Consider the following 19,238-nt stretch of genomic DNA (forward strand, 5'->3'; position numbering starts at 1 on the left):
GTATGGGAGCTTGATAGCTTCATTGTATCTGATGAGCGGATAAGAGAGCTGGCCAGATGCTGAGGCGTTGTCAATCTCTAGTGTCAGTTTCTCGTACGCGCTAGGCGAGCGCATGAGGTGATATAAGATAGACGAAATGGCTGCCGCGGTGGTGTCTGATCCTGCGAAACTAGAAGCAACAGAAAGGTCAGTACAACAGCCCTGTTTCCGACGAGATGCTCAGGTACTATTAGACTTACAGCGCAACGTAGACCTCTACTGTGATCTCAGTGAGGCCAAAATCAACCTTCTCGCCTTTAGTCTCCATGACTTCAAACAGACTGTTCATAATGTCGTCCTTTCCGTCGGCCTCTCCCTTCTTCATCAGTGCGGATCGCTCAGCGACAGCATCCTTCGCTGCTGTTTCAACATTCTTGAGGCTCATGAGGGCTTTGAGAATGCGCGGGAAGATCGCACCGCCTGTCAAGAAAACCGGCCGGATGTAGGAGGGCATGACGCACGCTGTTGTCAGCATCGGGAGGAGGCAGTCAAGGGCTGTAATGTAGCCGCGATAGTCAGCGGCTTGCGCCATGAAACCGAACATGCGACTGAAGAAGAGTTCGCCTATGACATCAAATGCGTACCTATGACATGTGAGCATAATAAGTACGCGCATTGGAAGCTGTATTTATGCGGATGCATAGTGCTGGAAGGAAACATACCACTGTACCCACGTGGACACATCGATGGCATCTCCCTTCACCGCGATCTCATGAAATTTCTCCATGAGAGTCTTGGTACAATTGTCGATATTCGCCTCCGAGCGGACAATGTTGGACATGGAATATAGATTATTCACGATCTTACGCCGGCTAGCGTGAGATTTCTCATCCAGATTGGTAAAGAGATCAGGGTATCTGGCAAAGGAAGGACGGAATAACGGGTAAAAGTCAGTCTGGAGAACTGGATTAGTTGTTGAGGCTTTTCATCATCATGGTTCCTGACCCGACGGGTAGATAATACACACCTTTGTGAAACCGGAAGAGATAGAGTAGATGGTCTTGATTGCAGTGGGATCAGCGATAGCGACCTCGTTTGGTGCAATGCGGATGATCGGACCTTGGACTGTTAGCAGAAGAATACCAGACTGCATCGCGCGGTGTTGGTACCGTATTTGGCATGCAACTCTCTCTGTGTTTCCTCCGCGTGTGCTCCAGCGACTTGTAGTACGATCCATAGCCGCGATATCGAGGCGAGAAACGGACCAGGATATTTCGATAGAGGATGAAAGAAGCGCGAGTACACAGTCCAGATGATCCAATACGATGTAATGACTGCTAGAAGAACGACATAGAAAGGTGCGACAGCCAAAGTAACAAGCATTGTTCCGAATGAGAAGATTTCGGTGTATTGTGATGTTTGATTGAGTGTGTGTTTATGAACAAGATCAGCTTGAGCTGGAACAGACGCAGTAGTACCTAGGTAATAGTAGTAGTGTGTCTACCTAGGTATGAATACAACAGACATGCGCAGGTCCATCATCATTTGGGTTAGGTCAATACCCCAGGAAATCCGTCTTTTCCCCGCCCCCACAATATTGAAGTGTTCGCGGGGTTGTTTGGGTTTTGACTCTGGGTGTGGTGGCGGCTGCTGTGGGAGATAGCCGTCCTATCGGCGCCGGGGGGATCTGACTCCCAGCAATGACCACCAATACGAGATTACCACACCGGATGTACCACTGTGCCGAATAAGGGGACGGCAACGTAGAGGTCGCAAATGATATGCGCTGCGGTTTCGAATAAGGAAACAGCTTTTTTGGGATGCTGCATGATAACTTCACAGCCCTAAATGCAGTCACGCGAATCCGGGGACCCGGCGTACGGTCCGGTACGGATATGGCGTTAGCGTCGGGAAATTCCCACAGCTAGGGGCAACGACGGGTTTCTCCCACTTAATGCGGGGTTCTATCACAATAACTGCCATCTACCGTCCCCAGATACATCAGGGTGGCAACCAGATGGGCTGACTAGATGCCACTTGTATGACACCATGGTGTTTCTTGTATGCGACTGGACCTTGGGAACATTGGTCGCCCTCATGTCGGATCTGCCACTGACCTCACGGCATTTGATAGCATGGAACTTTATAACCTCAGGCGGTTCCAACGCTTCCTCACGTAATTACTTCCAAGGTTTGATCACGAACTTATTACTTTGCGTCCGCATTACTCAGAGCACTAGCCAAGTTTTACCTACAATATCATTATGGTCGCAACCGCGAAATCACTTGCGCTGCCACCCAACGTCAGCAGCGATGTCTTCGACAACTTCTTGACAGCTTGTCATGATGTTGGTCGCGACAACATCGAAGTCATATCCTCCGCGTCCCAGATTGACGATGGCAACTACATGAAGCCGAACTACACGCACGACCCTCATCACATCATGAAGCAAGATTTCTTCCTTGCTTCGGCTATCATCGCCCCTCGCAACGTCGCCGATGTTCAGACTATCGTCAAGGCCGCAAATGAGTACCATGTACCATTGTGGCCCATTAGCATTGGGAGGAACTCAGGCTACGGAGGCGCCGCTCCACGCGTATCTGGTAGTGTTGTCGTCAACATGGGCAAATATATGAACAAGATCCTCGAAGTCAATGTAGAGGGTGCTTACGCTCTAGTCGAGCCAGGTCAGTCGCCAATTCAGGCCTCTCTCCGTTCACGACGTTGATCTGTATTTAGGAGTCACATTTCACGATCTACACACCTATCTCGTCGAGAACAACCTTCGCGACAAGCTTTGGCTTGACGTACCTGATCTTGGTGGCGGTTCAGTTCTAGGTAACACTATGGAGAGAGGTGTTGGTTACACCCCTTATGGTGGTAAGTCCTGCCCATTGAAGCTTGTCAGTTCCGGTCTGACGTTTTCACTAGATCACTTCATGATGCATTGCGGCATAGAGCTCGTCTTACCGAGTGGCGAGCTCATCCGTACTGGTATGGGTGCATTGCCTCACCCTCATGAGAAGGCCGGTGTTCTTCCCCAAGACCAACCTTGGAACGACTCGGCACAGCTGTTCAACTACGGCTTCGGCCCCTACGTTGACGGAATTTTCACACAATCCAATCTGGGTATCGCTACAAAGATGGGCATGTGGCTCATGCCAAATCCAGGTGGTTACCAGTCATATCTCATCACAATCCCTCGTGAGGACGACTTGAAGCAGGCCGTTGACATCATCCGGCCGCTGAGATTGAACATGGTCCTCCAGAATGTACCAACAATTCGACACATTCTCCTCGACGCCGCTGTGTTGGGTCACAAATCCGATTACACCTCAGATATCAACAAGCCCCTCACAGATACCGAGCTAGACGCTATAGCTGAAAAGCTCAATCTTGGCCGGTGGAACTTCTATGGTGCGCTCTACGGGCCGCAGCCAATTCGTGATGCAATGTGGGCTGTCGTCAAAGAATCCTTCTCGGCCATCCCAGGAGCAAAGTTCTACTTCCCAGAAGACCGACAGGAGGCAAACTCAATCTTGCATACTCGCCACAAGACTATGCAAGGTATACCCACCTACGATGAGCTCAAATGGCTGGATTGGCTACCAAATGGCTCTCATCTCTTCTTTTCGCCAATTTCTAGGGTGAATGGCGAAGACGCAACCAAGCAATTCGCTCTCACCAAAGCCCGGTGTCATGAAGCTGGCCTTGACTTCATCGGTACATTCACGATTGGCATGCGCGAAATGCACCACATTGTGTGCATTGTTTTCAATCGCAAAGACGAGGAACAAAAGAAGAAAGTCGTATGGCTATTCAGAACGCTGATCGATGACTGTGCTAAGCAAGGATGGGGAGAGTACCGGACACATCTTGCAGCCATGGATCAGATCATGGAGACGTACTCGTTCAACAACAACGTCTTTAGGCGTTTCAACGAGACGATAAAGAATGCTGTTGATCCCAACGGCATCTTGGCGCCGGGCAAATCTGGGATTTGGCCTAAGCAGTATGACCGCAAGCAGTGGAAGCTTTAGGGTCAAAGTTGCGGGACGTAGATCATCTTGTATAGTTTGCAATCATCGAGAATCTTTTACTTCGATTGGATCTACATCGTTGCAGCCGTTCGAAATGAGATAGCTTAAGGAGTTTGTGGTCGTATGCTGTTTCGCGTTGGGTCCGAATTAGGCAACTTCACAAAAGCCGTCGATTGCGGGTGCGTGGTAAGTTACCACGCGCCTTGAGTGCAGCTGCGCCCAACACCAACTTTGTGACCACACCGTCCCTCTCCACACCCATCTCACCCACCACTATGATCTTGTACAAAGTAGTATCTCACAAGCTTGCGCCTAATATGGAAGATTACACATTGATTACAGACTAACGTCGTCGCTGGATCCTGCGGCAACATTGCCGTCGACTTCCGCCCTTCTGCACCGGCATGCGCCCTCGTCCATTGCGCGAGGGCGGAGCTGCGCAGGCAGTAGAACGCCTTAGGATGACATATCCAGGCTCCTGCACGGTCATTAGAGACTGCTCAAATGATGGCTAACCCACATATAACTTACACAGCTAGGCCTTCCGTTTGCAAGTCGCTCCAGGAGCCCTTCACCGTGAACCTGTCAGGATGAAGCAGAAGACGCTCGAATGGGCTGGCCATCCCGCCGACTGGTGTACAACCTGTATGGGCGAGTTGCCAGAAACACACGAGGACCTGCCTTTCGGCTTTCTTACCCTTCCTTCCGAACCTGCGATGAACGCCGCTGGCCGGACATCAGACCACCCGTTCAAAGACGTCCGCTCAGCCCGTCGCGTACGCCAACGATCAAAGAGATACCCCGAGCGCATCTACAGCGGCAACAAGCGTCGTCGCAACGACCGATATCGCCTCGCACGAGAGAACCAGCTTCGGCACGAGTCCAAACAGGCAGACATTCGAGAATGGGAGGACGACTGCTACGACAGATGGGCGCATGAAGTAGACATGGAGCACATGGACGACATAAAAGCCTACGAACTCTTTGGCAAGAATGCCCATGTCTTCGAAGGCACAGCCACCGGAGACATTATAACAGGCGAGGACTTTGGCACCTGGGCCCGGCGTCGCATCGCAGAGATGCGGCGCGTCAAAGAACACCGCATACACACCTATGGCGGGCCCACGAGCCCCGCGCCGCTGGCCATCCTCCCACACACCATGCGCGATACCAGGCGACCCGGTCGCGTCAGCGCCACCATACCCACCGCGCCTTTCGCAAAACCCCACGAAACAACCCTTCCCACCTCTCTCTCCGGGATTCGCGCCCACGCCACACTAGCCTGTATCCTCACACTTCCTAAAATACTCAAACAACGCTGCCGTAGCCGCAACGAACCCGCTCTACCCGTGATACCAGGCTTCTGGTGGTGGGGCGAGTATACCTGGCAGTGGCATAGGAACTTGTCTGGGTGCTGGTTCCTTGGCTGCGGATATGAATGCTCGGAGGTGGGTGGGGGGTCTTGTACGTGTTCGTGTTGGTGCACTTTGGATCGGGAGTGTGCTTGTGCGGAGTTTGGGGTGGGGACGGAGTGGGAGGTTCCGGCGCCGGAGGAGGTGCAGAGGTGTAGTCTTGCTGAGTGGGCTAGCGGGGATTTGAGGGGGAGAATGGAGGCGGATGAGGATCTGAGGCGGACGCAGCGAGAGGGAGTTGTAGAAGAGAAGCTGGACGAGGATGACCAGGGTTGGAGCAGCGATTTCAGTGACTGGAGTGATGATTCGCAAGATGGATATGTGATACTGGGGGAAGAGCAGGATGGAAGTGAGACGTGGAGTATTGTCACTGGAGTAGATGAGGATTGCTTTGATGATCACGACATTGAACGCATTGGTCAGACAGCATAGGGCATCATACCAGCCGTGCAAATGCATCTTGGTGAACAATAGTCTAATTCGGCGCATCAATGATCCTTATGCATGCAAGTCTATCAAACGTCTAACTTCTTCTCATCAAGCACACCACCCTTAGCCCTCTCCATTCTCTCAGCAGCTTTCCTCTTCTTCGCATCTACTCTCTCCCTGTCCTCCCTCATCTGCCTGATCAACGCGCTCTTTTCCCGGATCTTGTGTCCGTACAGGTAAAAGACTACCGGGATGGGTATGAGCGCAAACTCGATCAGCGACAGCATTGTCGCACTCCAATGCGGGCCAAGACTTTGATACATCTTTGGACCTGCGAGGGGAAGAGCACCACCCATGGCGGATCGTAGGACGGCGTTTCCAGCGAGAGCGGACGCGGCGTAGATGCCGTAGGAGTGAACGAGGTAGTTTGACGCGTAGATGAAGACGCCGCAGTTTCCAGCGCCGAAGGGGATGCCGGCGATGAGGGGGAAAATCCAGTGAACGTTGGGTGTGCATGTCCTACACATGTGTTAGCATAAACAAGATCCAGGTGAGGAAGGACACATACCAAGCAAAGATCATCTCGCCAACAGGAACCAACACCGCAGCAATGACGACCACACTGACCATAGCCTCTGGGTATGGCTTGCCAGTCTCTGGATCCTTCTTATGACTATTGATCATGCGGCGAAGCAGAGGTTCCGAAGCTATCGTGATGACACCGCCAATGCCAATACCCATATAACCCAGTCCAACGAGTCCAGGCGACCAACCTCGTAGCTCACCGAACACGATAGGGTACGAGACGAAGCACAGATACAAAACTCCGTAGACCAATGCTATGTATACGTCCCAGAAGATGCAGATGGGTTCGTTGACCGCCATGCTAAGCGGCCGGTAGAGGTTCTCCCGTAGTAAAGGCCAGAAAGCCTTCTTCTCATCGTAGCGAGAGTAGTATCGGGGGTCGGACGTTTCTTTACGCTTCTTGGCTGACTTGGCGCGGAGAATTGCTGGTTTGTATGTTTCTGGGATCAGAAAGACCATGAACCAGGATGCACCAGAGCCGATCATGACGACCCAGTTCGTCCACCGCCAGCCGAGAGCTTGGAAGACAAAGCCACCAATAAGAGGGCCAAAAACAGGCCCGTTCATTGGCCCTAAAGACCATATCGAAAAAGCCAATGCGCGATAGTCTTCCTTGGATATGTCGGAGACGGTGCCTGGTGCATTGGAAATCATAGCGGCGCCCGCGATGGCACCGAAGAAGCGCATGACGAGAATCTGAGCTAGGTTGTTCGACAGAGCGCACGGTATGACGAGGATGGTGAAGGATGCGACAGCGATAAGGTAGACTGGTCTCCTGCCATACATCTCACTAAGCGGTGCCAGTAGCAGTGATCCAATCGCCAGACCGCACAAGTAGGTTGTTATCCCCAAGATCACCAACGTCTTCGACTGAATGCCAAATGTTGCCATCATGCCCGGTATGCCGCTTGTATAACTTGTCGAGTACATAACTACGACCAGTGTCGAGAAGCTCATGAAGAAGATGACAACAGCCTTCCTCAACATGGGCCAGTCTTCCGGGTCTTCTCCATCCTCGAAGTCGATTTCGAAGCGCGGGTCTTGCGTCGCGTTCGTTGTGACAGTTGCGATCGCATCCTCCTTATCGCCAGGCCACGAGTGCCCTGTATTCCTACTCCATGTATGATGTATCGACGGACGTTGATCTACTGCCGAGTTGATCGAATCGGAATGCGTCGACGCTGAGGATATGGAGGCGCGGTCCTCTTCGATTTCGACGTCCTCGATTACACGGGACTTGTCTGAAGTGTACGACTTGGGTGACGGCGGGGTGTTCTGTGCGTGGGTTCCTGGTGTCGTTCCCGCGGCCGCGTCTTGGGTAAAGTTGCTGTGCGACATAGTGCTGATGACGGCGCCGATGAGATCCTAGACTCGACCAATAGCGAATGCGTACCGACGAACGAGCTTCCGCTGCTTATTCTAGCAGCATAAATTTGGTATATGAATAATAGGAACGAAAGCGCATCGAGCCAGCTAGTGGTGATGCGTGCAGAGACTCATTCACAACCTCCAATATCGCGCCTTGGAGCTCGAGATGGGCTAGTCGCGGGCGCCCTTTCGCACTTTCCCGCCTTCATGGTGGCGATGATTAATCTAGCGGGAATAAACCCACAAGGCATAGCGGTGATAGCTGGGGAGAGAGTAACCGAGGCAGGCAGGTGCTGCAGCCGATATGCCGATTATGGATGAAGTTTGCCCTCCATGAGGCAGCGAGATCGGCTGGAGCTAGCCGCTGTCGTTCGAAGGCTTCATTGGGGGTTCGCAGAAAATGTAGAAGATGTCATTGGAGCAGAGAGATAAATGCGCTGGAAATGCGAAAGGCAGACAAGGGAGGGGAAGGCGCTATGTTGCTAGCTGTGGAGCTAGGCAAGGGGCCGGGTAAATGCGATTGTACCTCACGCGTCGTCAAACCTCTCACCACCAGGCTTCTCTCAGCTATAGAGACTACAACTTCATCATGCATCATCACAAAGCTCCCACAGACTTGCGCTCAACTACCATTGATGCACTGAGAAGTAGAGCATGCCTCCAATCTGCCGCTTTCTACTTTTGTCGCGTCACAACACGCGCTTCACCAGCACGCGCGTCGGAACGTCTGGATGAGCTCTATCGACAATTCTGTTGTCGTCTGGACCGCTGAAAACAACCTAAACAACTCCTGCCTTCACTTCAAGGTGATAGACAGCTTCCAAGGTCGAAGAGCAGTAGTGATGCTACACTAACACACGTAGGTCGTTCTTTCCATTTGATGCAGGCCACGTCTCCATCATCCTTGTCATTTGAGCGGCGTTTCTCTCAGCCAATCTGGACTCATTCCTTCTCTTTTTGCGTTATCGCTTTTCGGAAGCATTACAGTTTCGTTCTTTGTTACTCCCACCTTCGCCAGGCATCCTCCACTTGTTTGATGCGTGGACAGTAGGAGGCAATTGCGGACGTCAAGACATGCCTAATAGAAGCGCGCAGCATTATTAATCCTGGAATTCAATCGCCATCTCCACCATGGTCTCTTTTCTGGGGACAGGCGAGGCTGAGGGTTTCTCGTAGCGCCGTACAGTGCCTCAGTCACCCATTCGCTGGCCGGCATGTCTCCTCATGCAGACTCGTTCACCGGTGGCAAGGAGATTGGTCCGAGACTGCGCTTTGGTGTTCCACGACTTCTGGCAAGGCTCACTATTCATCGTTCATCGCTCATCGTTGGGGAGGGCGTCTACGCGTTGCTGCCGCCTAGCAAAACAATGCTTGGCACCTAAGTCAACCCTGGTACCGCGCCCTCATCAAGCAGTCGCGTTTTCGACAACACCACCACCTGCCAACTCTTGCAACATCGCAATACCGCACTTCCGTCGTATTGCAAATTTCCACACTCGTTCTTGCCCCCGCCCGCTGCCTCGTTGCAGCAGGCACTCGAAACAGCCATGGCGTCCGCCGCGCGAGTGCCATTTCTTGAGCAGCAGTACTACCATATAGCGCTGCCCCGCAACGTACCTGGCCGCGAAGATAGCAACCTGCATCGCGTCGAGGAAGCTCTCTTGAAGCGTATGCTTGACGCCATTGCGAGGCTTACCCCCCATGTCGCTGCAGATGTTGCTCCGCACGTCCAAGGACTGCGGAAAACATTGCTCGCGTGTCAAATACTCAATGTCGACGGAACCATCGGCAAGGCGGCGCTGATGAAAGAGCTTCGCGACTTCAGCCATGGGAAAATGCTTGTTCTGCACATCGCACCTCAGAACTGCGCTTTGCTCGTGTATCCCCACGACACTTCCGGCGAGCGCAACATCATTTTCGAAGCATTTGAGACATCCGCCACAGCCGACAAGGTGCTGGCTGCCAAAGGCGCGCTACAATGGGACTGTAAGTGACTGACATATACATCGGCGTCGCACATTTACTGATCTTGAACTTACATGTAGTCCCCGGCTGCGCGGTATCTGTCCCAGCATCGACTATCAACGAAGAAGCTTTCCAGGAAGCTGTCGCCAGTTTCATCGAACAAGCTAGCAGCGAGTCGGTCACAAAGTTTGCCGCTATCACCTGGAAGGCAGCCGCCACGATTCCCGAGATCCGAGACACCAGTGATCCCGCTCTCATATCTGGCCTGTTGATGACTATACTGGAGGCCAATGGCGCTGCAGTTGCAGTTCCACGTCTGCGAAAGCGAGTGCGCGACACGGTCACCTTCGACAATGCTCGAACGCCATGGAGGAGATCCGCTTACTACCTGGTTCTCCGAGTTGCAGTCCAGCGTTACTTGTATCACCACTTGGGTGCAGAGGTCGGAAGACTCCACTACAAGACAGTGATGTGTCTCCTGCATGCGCAGCTATTGGAAGATGTGTTGAAGAAGATACCTCTTGATGCAGCCTTCTCACTCCGTCAGAAGCTGGGTCGTCGCCTCGCCAAGCTTACATCCGATGTTCATGGTGCCGATAGGTCCGCCTGCAACAGGTATCGCAATCTTGTGCTGTCCTTAGGTGGTAGTTTTGAGTCCTCACTGGCAACTACCGGTGGGTACTTGAAGCAAGTCTGGCGTACCCATAGGCAGTCACGGGAACGCTACATCCCAAAGCTACGCCAATACGCCCATCCTCATGAGTTCCAACTTCGTTTGATGAACAGCGGTAGATTTTTGAAAGGAGTGCTAGTGGAACACGCACATTCTCCACGACCTCAACAACGAACTGCTCCAGAGCTTCTGCAGCTTTTTGAGCGATCTGTCGCTTCTGTCAGACCCTACATGCGAGCTTTGGATAGCCATGTCGCTTCGTCAAGACTTCTCGAGGATGTTGTACTTCCTGCCAAGCGTTCAACGCAACCAGAAGGCCTCCGAGCGATCCGGTTGAGTAAGGTGATTCATGAATACGTCACCAACATCAACGCCGTAGACCAGGCGTATCCCAATCAAAAGAGCCAACAGTTGCTCCATCTCATGGAGCTTTGGGTTCTCATGGACAAGGATGCTGTAACTTGCTACCCGTTGCTCGAGGAATACCATCCTGGGTTCGATCCGGATTTATTGGATCCCATCCAGCTCCTTACACACGAAGAGATGATCCGGAGTCAAAAAGTACGCATGTATTTGAAAGCTCGCTTTCGCGCACGATCAAGTGTGCCGTCCAGAACTATCTTCGACGATCCTGCCGACGATTGCTTTGCTGTACAGTATTACGATCGGGAAGACCATCAGGGCGAACTGTGTGCAATGCGAGAAGACATTGAGGCAAAAGCCGACATTGCCTATGACGCGAAGCACATCGAATGGGAAGAGAAGAGCCAGCGCCATTCACAAACCATCGATAAGCGAAATGAGAAGGAGTGTATCTGGGAGGCTTTCGTTGCCTGGGATGGCATGCCTGAGTCACGTCATCGCCTTCCTTGCGAATGGCATAACCTTAACCAAGAAGCTAAGGGCATCAGGATCCAGATCTACGAGCATCCATTACCAAGCTATGAGCCGGCTGCCAAAGCAGCACTATTCGAGTTACAGTGCCCAGAAGTATTCGCCGCCTACCGAGACGCAACTTGGCTTATACTTTCGACTCTTTGTCGCGAGCCGACCGATAAACTTGATCGGATGTCGCTCGTCCGGGAGTACTCACAGCTTCGCCCATACGTCAACAGAACCAGCTGTCGAGTGAGTCTTGGCTCGTACAAGAAGGCTCATTTAGAGTGTCATTACGCAAACTGGGGCTTTCCAATCGGAGTAGACGAGGTCATCCGGACTTGCGGCCTCAAGCCCAGGTACTACGACAGTATTGGTGAGGCATGGACAGATAGATGCGGTAAAGCTTCCTTCTGGCATCATTTTCCCGTGAAGCTTCCTCTCAACTCGCCACTCGTGTCACTTGGACTCAATTACTTTCTGTGGCCGACATCGAACGAGATTCAGGCGAACCAAGCTAGGTGCCCTCAGGGCGTTGGCGTCCATGAGTTTACAGCACTCCAAGGTCTCTTGGTCGGCACTTATTCAAGGTGGCTCGACCTTCTCAGGGAGCTGGGCTCAACCAATCTCAACTTTTCGTCCGAGTCCACATGGTCGCTCGTCTTGCGTCTAGTACTTCAGCTAGGGTCAGACCGTGCGGCCGAAACCGATTATACCGACACTCATCGCTCTCTGTTGGATGATGGCCTTTGCAGCAAGCTCCTGCAGCAAGTCCGCTATCGACTGGAAGCGATCCGGCGAAACTGGCGCGAGCCCATACAGATGGAAATCCTCATCACTATCCTACTCAAGGTGACCTCACTGAGCCCAAGCATATCAGTCTGCAACGAAGGAAGGGAACTTCTCCATGAAGCCCGCAAGATCACCGACGGCTGGCGTCGCGAGCTGCAGCCCATGGTAACGGAAGATCCGAACGTGTTACAGCCAGCTATATGGGCATCACTCCTGTGCAAGCAGACAATGCACATTGACGACTGGTCGGGAGCCCCTCAGGGTCTTCGTATGTATCTTGACGCTTCGATCTCGCTGCGATACAATTTGGCGGGAAGGTTCGACAAAATGCCATTCAATATGCGCAACGCCATCGCAAAAGACACACTATTTGCTTACGAGCATCGCGATGCCATGAAAGAGGCCATCATGGGGAATACAGTGACGTTCAGAGCTGCCTTAGATGCCGTATTGCATGTGCCCGGAGAATACGACACTACCGAGCCCGGTTTGGCAGTCGTTCCTGACACCTGGTACCTGTCGTATACGCTACAGTCTATAGCTGAGCAGCACTCCTACTTTGTACATTACGACTATGTCTATGGCACCCTACTCATCGACGGACAAGAGATGGGAACACTTCCTCAGTCATACCGTATGGATGACACATATCGACACGTCCTTGACAATAAGAATCCAATTGTGTATCCTTCGCCTCTACGTGGCATGGATTTTGCACTATCAGAGCCCATACGTGGCCATCGAATTCATTTGGGCTACCGCAACAAGAGGCTGATCATTCGGGCTGATCAAGGCGGCGAGCTGCTCGAATTCATCCCAAGCCATGTTTTTGGGGTGCAAGGCCCTACACCTGATCTTCCTAGACCGTTGGTCGAAGACTGCTACCACTGGCTGCACGTCTACAGTGGCCATGTCGAGATCCGCCAAAACACCGCTTGGACGGTCAAGCTCGGGAATTGGTGGATACATTGCCCCCCATCTGGATTCTATAATGCTGTTCGGCGGTTCCGAGAGCCATCGCAGACGACTTTGTTAGACTCGGGAAGCGACCTAGTCAAGATCATCACCCGGATATTTACTCACTTCGAATTCCCCTCCCAGATCTTGGTATTTGCGTCGGCTGACGGAAGAATATCCGTGGAGTTGAAGCGAATGGAATTGAGCTTTCACATCAACCAAGAAGGTTTTCTACACTCGTTGCGACTTGGTGCCATCGTTTCACCTTACCAAGATGCTGGGACCTGGTATGGCCTCATGAACAAGATTGTCGTCCAATCTGTTGCCAACCGTCGGCAGAAGAGCATACTCATTCCTTGGGGAGGCATTCGAGTTTCGAAAGACGGTCCCCACGTACTCGTTGATATAGAGATGGGTCAAGGCGTATATCTCAAGTACGCGATCAACGACGTCTTGGGGCGTGTCGACTGCGCTCCCGAACCTCGCCTCCTCTACATGAAAGCCTTACTACATGCCTACACATCACATGCTATTGCCGATCCACTGACCCGGAGGACGGGCAAAGAAGAGGCTCTCTACCTCCTCCAAACGAGTGCCTATCAACCTTGGAACCCATTGCTACGCGACGAGGTATCTACGTTGAACTGCATTGCAGAACTATCACCGAAGCGAGGGTATTACCCTGCAGACGCCAGGTGTATGGAGACGGTGCTGTGGCGTCCGGAATGCACAGTGCACATGCAAGATGATCGCTATGCCAAAGCGGTCGCTAAGATACTTCAGACTTCTTCCGACCTGTCCCAGTTCTACCTTGACCGCAACATTCAGGAGACGGAAAAACTAGACCCGGAAATAGTTCACTTAGCTGCTCGAGCAGTCGCAAGGTCCGTTGATCACGAAACGAAGAAAGATGGCCGTTGGGACACCACCTATAACGCACGCGATGCTCGGAAAGCTGCACAAGATCGCTTGAATGTGCTCGAGGTGTCAAAATTACTCCTTGATTGGAGATCGACTTGCTCACTAGACACTACACTGGTTGCGCTCCTTCACGATGCTCCGGTCGTGGGCGGTTATGACAAATACTACCGTAAATGTCTACTTACCGACCACCTTGCTGTCGACATCAAAGCGGAGTGGGGTGCGCTTGCTCAGAGGTCGCTACAGTGTAGTGTCGACGACAAGTTTGGCTTAATGTTCCTTCTTGGAACTATCGCGTTCTCTTCAGATGCGGACTTGAAGCTTCTGCGTGTCCTCATATCTTTCGCAATGATTCCAGATATACGGGCCATACCTGCCCCTAAACATGCCGCCTACTTTCATTTTCGAGTGGACGGAGCGCCTCCTGTATCCTATCTGATATCGCTTATGGAGAAAGCACGAATGCCGTTCGCCGAGACCGGCTTCAAGAAACGTTCACAGCTAGTGAAAGCCGAAAGCTTACATGGTCCCGGTGTCGATCAAGCCTGCAAGTTACTGGCCAGCTCAATGGTGGAGCAGTGGCCAACTTCCGACCTCGACCCGGAAGTATTGGTCGTGATTGATCCGACATACCTCGACATCGAACGGGCTCTGGCTGATGTAGCTCCGGAATGGACCCGCCTTGCGCGCAATCATGAATTGGCACGATATCTAGAGCAGGTACAGGAGGTACTCTTCCGGACGGAGACTGGCTCAGACGTCAAGGTAATTGCAAACGTGGAGCCGCTACCTTTGCCCTTGTATTCCACAAGATCTAGGGAGCACGATGATCTCTCGCTTTCGGACCTATTGAAGGCTCCAATTGTCAACATTGAAGCGCCAGGAGAGGTGCGTTCTCTCGCTTTCGGTTCCTACGCCGGAGCCTTGGCTGTCAGATCGGGTAATATCGCGCATCATCCTGTCAAGACACACAATTCCACGGGTATGTATCAAGGCAAGAAGACAGCATCACATCTTCAATTGCTTAGCTCGAAGCCGCGGGAGATTGGGGTTCTGAGAAGCATCGTAGCCAACTTCAAAGACCCCACTTCTTTCGTGCAATGCAGATATGCGAAAGAAATGGACGCAAGCATCGATGCTCTCCAGAAGCGGATTTCGTATGTGCAGCATACAACTCATGGCACCTATCCTCAGATCACAGCAGATGACATCGCATTGGCTAGAGACTTAGCAACATCGGTAGTTGAACGGATCCGCAATGCTCTCCAACAATATGATCCGCAGGCGAAATGGCTTCAGCTGGCGGATACGTGGCCCCGATTGACGACGGTGGAGCTTCTCACAGCGCTTCGGGTCGGTTCCAGCACCACTTTTGGCACCGGTACAAAAGAGGCAATGATAGCTTTTGGTGTGGCTATAAGCAGACTCCAACGACTACTTCGCATCCAAGATGCCCGGAAGCGCGCGAAGACTCAGCAAGAGCGGGATGAATGGGCGAATGAGGGCCACAGTAATTGGAATCCTGTGGACTATCCGGACTGGCTACTACTGGAGATCGATGGTGACATTCTCATCCGGGAAGAGCAGGTACAAGTTGCTCTAGCGACAATCTCACCGCAGTCGAACGAAAACTCAGTTCTGCAACTTTTAATGGGTAAAGGCAAGACGTCTTGTATTCTTCGTAAGTATCAGTGTTATCATCTAACCCTTCCTCAACTGACTTGTGGCAGCCATGGTAGCATCACTTCTTGCTGATCGGACCGATCTCGCTCGCGTTGTGGTTCCAAGAGCTCCCTTGCTCCAGTCAGCGCAAGTGATGCAAGCCAAACTAGGCGGGTTAGTCGATCGCGAGCTCATGCATATACCCTTTTCTCGAAAGACTCCTCCTACCAAGGCGTTGATGAGTTTGTACGGAAAGATTCACGCACGCTTGAAAGATCGTCGCGGCGTGCTTATTGCGTTGCCTGAGCATGTGCTCTCGTTCAAGCTGAGTGGACTACAACAGCTCTGTGACGACAACCTCGAAACAGCCTCTATGATGATCGACACACAGCGCTGGCTTGATCGATATACCCGCGATGTCCTGGACGAATGCGACGTTTCGTTGGCAATCAGGACGCAACTCATATATCCATCCGGTACGCAGACCACAGTGGACGGCCATCCGATGCGCTGGCAGGTCATCCAGGCATGTCTTCACTTGGTGAAGGACTTTGCTTCAAATGTCCAGTCACGTTATCCTCGCAGCATCGAGGTGGTCAATCGTGGCAGCAGCGGGTTTCCTCTCATTTATTTCCTGCGCAAAGACGCCGAGGATTACTTGATCGAGCTGTTGGTCAGAATCATCTGCAAGGGTCAGACTCCGTCAATACTGCCTTGTGCCGAGTACCCAGCAGCCCTCGTCAGAGACGTACAGGCCTACATCTCGAAACCAACTGTGCGCAGTCAAACAACATCCAGGATCACCAGCTTCTTCCGAGACAAGCCAACTTTGATGCGGGCTGTCAATTTGCTTCGTGGAATGTTTGTGCATCGTATCTTGATAACGACCCTCCGCAAGCGCTGGAATGTGCAATATGGTCTGCATCCAACACGCGCACCGATCGCGGTGCCGTACCTAGCCAAGGGTGTACCATCTCCTACAGCTGAGTGGGGGCATCCCGATGTTGCAATCACCTTGACGTGCCTGTCATTCTATTATCAAGGCCTGACTGGCTCTCAATTCAAGGAAGCTTTTGCCCACCTAGTCAAGACGGACGAACCCAGTATCCAGTACGAGAAGTGGTTTCCCAAGGGCGTGGACATCCCGAAAGAGCTAGATGACTATGCCGCCATCAATGCCGAAGACATGCGGCAACTGAGCGATCTCTATCAGGTCGTGCGATTCAGCGCCTCCCTCATGGACTTCTACTTGAACAACTTTGTGTTTCCCAAATATGCGAAGACCTTCAGCCTCAAGCTTCAGGCATCTGGCTGGAACCTTTTCCCGTCCTTCCAGGGTACCATGGGAGCACGTATCACTGGCTTTTCTGGTACAAACGATTCGAGGCACCAGCTTCCCTTGCTAGTGCAGCAGCAAGATCTTCCTCAATTAGCGCATACCAATGCGGAAGTTCCTTACTATTTGCTGGCGCCTCGCAATCAATCGTACATACGCATGACCTTTGGGAATGGAGCGCGGTGGACCGAGAAGGACCTGCTCAAGAACCTCGCTAATCGCCACACGCATGTTCGGAAGAATGGTACCCACCAAACTCATCATCTCCCGAACAACCTGAGTAACTTCAACCAAGATGGACGCATACGAATCTTGATTGATGCCGGCGCTCAAGTTCTCGAGCATTCGAACAAAGACTTCGCCAAAGCCTGGCTTGATGCCGACCATGATGCCGCAGCAGCTGTGTACTTTGACGATGATCATCGTGTATGGGCATTGTATCGTACAGGGAGATGCGTACCACTCGTCGCATCACCATTCGTCGACGATCTGGATCGATGCGTCGTGTACTTAGACGAGAGCCACTGCAGAGGTACCGACATCAAGTTTCCACCTCATGCGAGGGCCGCCTTGACGCTCGGGCAACACTTGACAAAGGACACGTTGGTACAGGCTGCCATGAGACTCCGACTGCTCGGTCAAACCCAGTCAATTACGTTCTTTTCTCCTGTTGAAGTCCATCAGGGTATACTGGACCGCTTGCCAAAGGGCACCAGTGAGTTTCACCAACCCACTTCGGGTGATGTCCTTAGATGGGTGTTTGGCCAGACCTGCGACACTATGGAACAGCTCGAGCCCTCCTATTTTGCACAGACGTCGCAGTATCTGCAGCAAGAGCAAGCCCGGTTGGAATATCCTGAATACCTGCATGATGTTTCATCACGAGATGCTTATCTCCCAACGGTCCGTATCAAAGAGGCACTCTCCCTGAAACAGCTATACGAGCCAAAAGGTGAGCGTCACCGGCGGGCTGGTCCTAACACTGCCACCATCGCATGGAAACCTTCGCTACAGAATATCTACACTGAGCTTGTGAACCGCAAGAAACATTTTCAGGATCGAGGCTCGGCCGTCCATGCATCAGCTCTAGAGGAAGTGGAAATTGAGCAAGAACGCGAGACTGAGCGCGAGGTTGAGATTGAGGTTGAAAATGTTCGTGAAGTACAACAAGCCCTTCTTTTCAGCCCATACAAGACAAAGAAGCTACACGAAGACATTCGACATTTCGCAGAGTTCGGACGTCTCGTCCCTGGGAGCGATGCCTATCAACCTCTGTTTTCGGTATTGGGACGGATGACTTCACTAGGCCTCAAGCATACGGTCCATTCGTCGATGAAATCTGGTTCATGGATCTCAGCTGAGTTCTCTCGTACAATCGAGGTTTACACTCCCAACGACAATTACATCCGTTCCTCTCATTGGATTCTTTGGAGCACAGTCAGCCAGCAAGCACTCCTTGTTAGCCCCGAGGAAGCCAACCAGCTCATCCACATCATGCAAGAGCAACAGATGCTTCAAGATAGTATCAACGTCCACCTCATCATCTATGCCGCACCCGTCACGCGAAGGATGCTTCACTTCAACCAGCTTGACTACTATGCGATACCGGCTCTACCTGCAGAGTTCAAAGCTCCCGTCTGGCTTCGGGTCGAGATGGGGATTTTCGCTGGGCGTCTCTACCTCGAGTGGGATGAGTACTACCTATTGCTGGAGTACCTTGGCCTCGATGAGAACCTATCCCAGCACCCGGAGAAGGATGCATTTGCAAAGAAGCCTCTGACTTTTGGTACGTATTTTCCGAACATGTAACAGAAAACAGTTTACTAACTCTGTGTAAAGTACACGAATGGCTTGCTCTGCGCCGCAAGGGTCAAGACTTCGAACACACCCCCATGGGTTTCGTTACTACTGGCAAGCCGCTTACGGAGAATCATCCGTTCTTCCGCAAGCTCGCTCTTGGAGATGATCCGGCTTTGCGTCAGCATGTCGCTCGAGCCGTACCCGGCCAGCTCGATGCTCAAGACGAGGAAGATCACGATGACCACGACGATGAGGAGGACTTTGTTCCGGCTGTTGAGCACGTTGATGACTCTGAGGGTGAGGACGAAGGGTTTGAGTCGAGTGGCGATGAGGCCTTCTTGGATGCGGAGGAAGGGGAGTAGACTTAGGTGCCTTGTGCATCAGTTGGCCCATGTATGATAGCACGATAGTAACAGGAAAAGGCTCACACGCTATTCGCGGT

The 19,238-nt window shown here is 52.2% G+C and overlaps 5 protein-coding genes across 5 annotated transcripts; 3 read left to right on the plus strand and 2 right to left on the minus strand.

Moving 5' to 3' along the window:
- Positions 1 to 235: 235 nt before the first annotated feature.
- Positions 236 to 820, minus strand: J4E86_005424 (uncharacterized protein; the record flags this gene model as incomplete). Its single annotated transcript, XM_051445958.1, has 2 exons — positions 236 to 623; positions 702 to 820. 2 exons carry the CDS (start codon positions 818 to 820, stop codon positions 236 to 238), a joined length of 507 nt encoding a protein of 168 aa, XP_051302725.1.
- Positions 821 to 2,243: 1,423 nt separating this feature from the next.
- J4E86_005425 (uncharacterized protein) lies at positions 2,244 to 4,020 on the plus strand (the record flags this gene model as incomplete). Its single annotated transcript, XM_051445959.1, has 3 exons — positions 2,244 to 2,667; positions 2,720 to 2,860; positions 2,912 to 4,020. The coding sequence occupies 3 exons, from the start codon at positions 2,244 to 2,246 to the stop codon at positions 4,018 to 4,020; spliced, it is 1,674 nt and encodes a 557-aa protein (XP_051302726.1).
- A 590-nt stretch (positions 4,021 to 4,610) lies between these two features.
- J4E86_005426 (uncharacterized protein) lies at positions 4,611 to 5,373 on the plus strand (the record flags this gene model as incomplete). Its single annotated transcript, XM_051445960.1, has 2 exons — positions 4,611 to 5,207; positions 5,302 to 5,373. 2 exons carry the CDS (start codon positions 4,611 to 4,613, stop codon positions 5,371 to 5,373), a joined length of 669 nt encoding a protein of 222 aa, XP_051302727.1.
- A 574-nt stretch (positions 5,374 to 5,947) lies between these two features.
- J4E86_005427 (uncharacterized protein) lies at positions 5,948 to 7,784 on the minus strand (the record flags this gene model as incomplete). The annotated part of the gene is made up of 2 exons (XM_051445961.1): positions 5,948 to 6,380; positions 6,430 to 7,784. The coding sequence occupies 2 exons, from the start codon at positions 7,782 to 7,784 to the stop codon at positions 5,948 to 5,950; spliced, it is 1,788 nt and encodes a 595-aa protein (XP_051302728.1).
- Positions 7,785 to 9,361: 1,577 nt separating this feature from the next.
- On the plus strand, positions 9,362 to 19,158 carry J4E86_005428 (uncharacterized protein; the record flags this gene model as incomplete). The annotated part of the gene is made up of 4 exons (XM_051445962.1): positions 9,362 to 9,800; positions 9,860 to 15,679; positions 15,729 to 18,782; positions 18,836 to 19,158. The coding sequence occupies 4 exons, from the start codon at positions 9,362 to 9,364 to the stop codon at positions 19,156 to 19,158; spliced, it is 9,636 nt and encodes a 3,211-aa protein (XP_051302729.1).
- Between the last annotated feature and the right edge of the window lie 80 nt (positions 19,159 to 19,238).

The sequence above is a fragment of the Alternaria arbusti genome, assembly GCF_024043155.1.
Source record: "Alternaria arbusti strain BMP 1465 chromosome Unknown scaffold_6, whole genome shotgun sequence".
Lineage (NCBI taxonomy): Eukaryota > Fungi > Ascomycota > Dothideomycetes > Pleosporales > Pleosporaceae > Alternaria > Alternaria arbusti.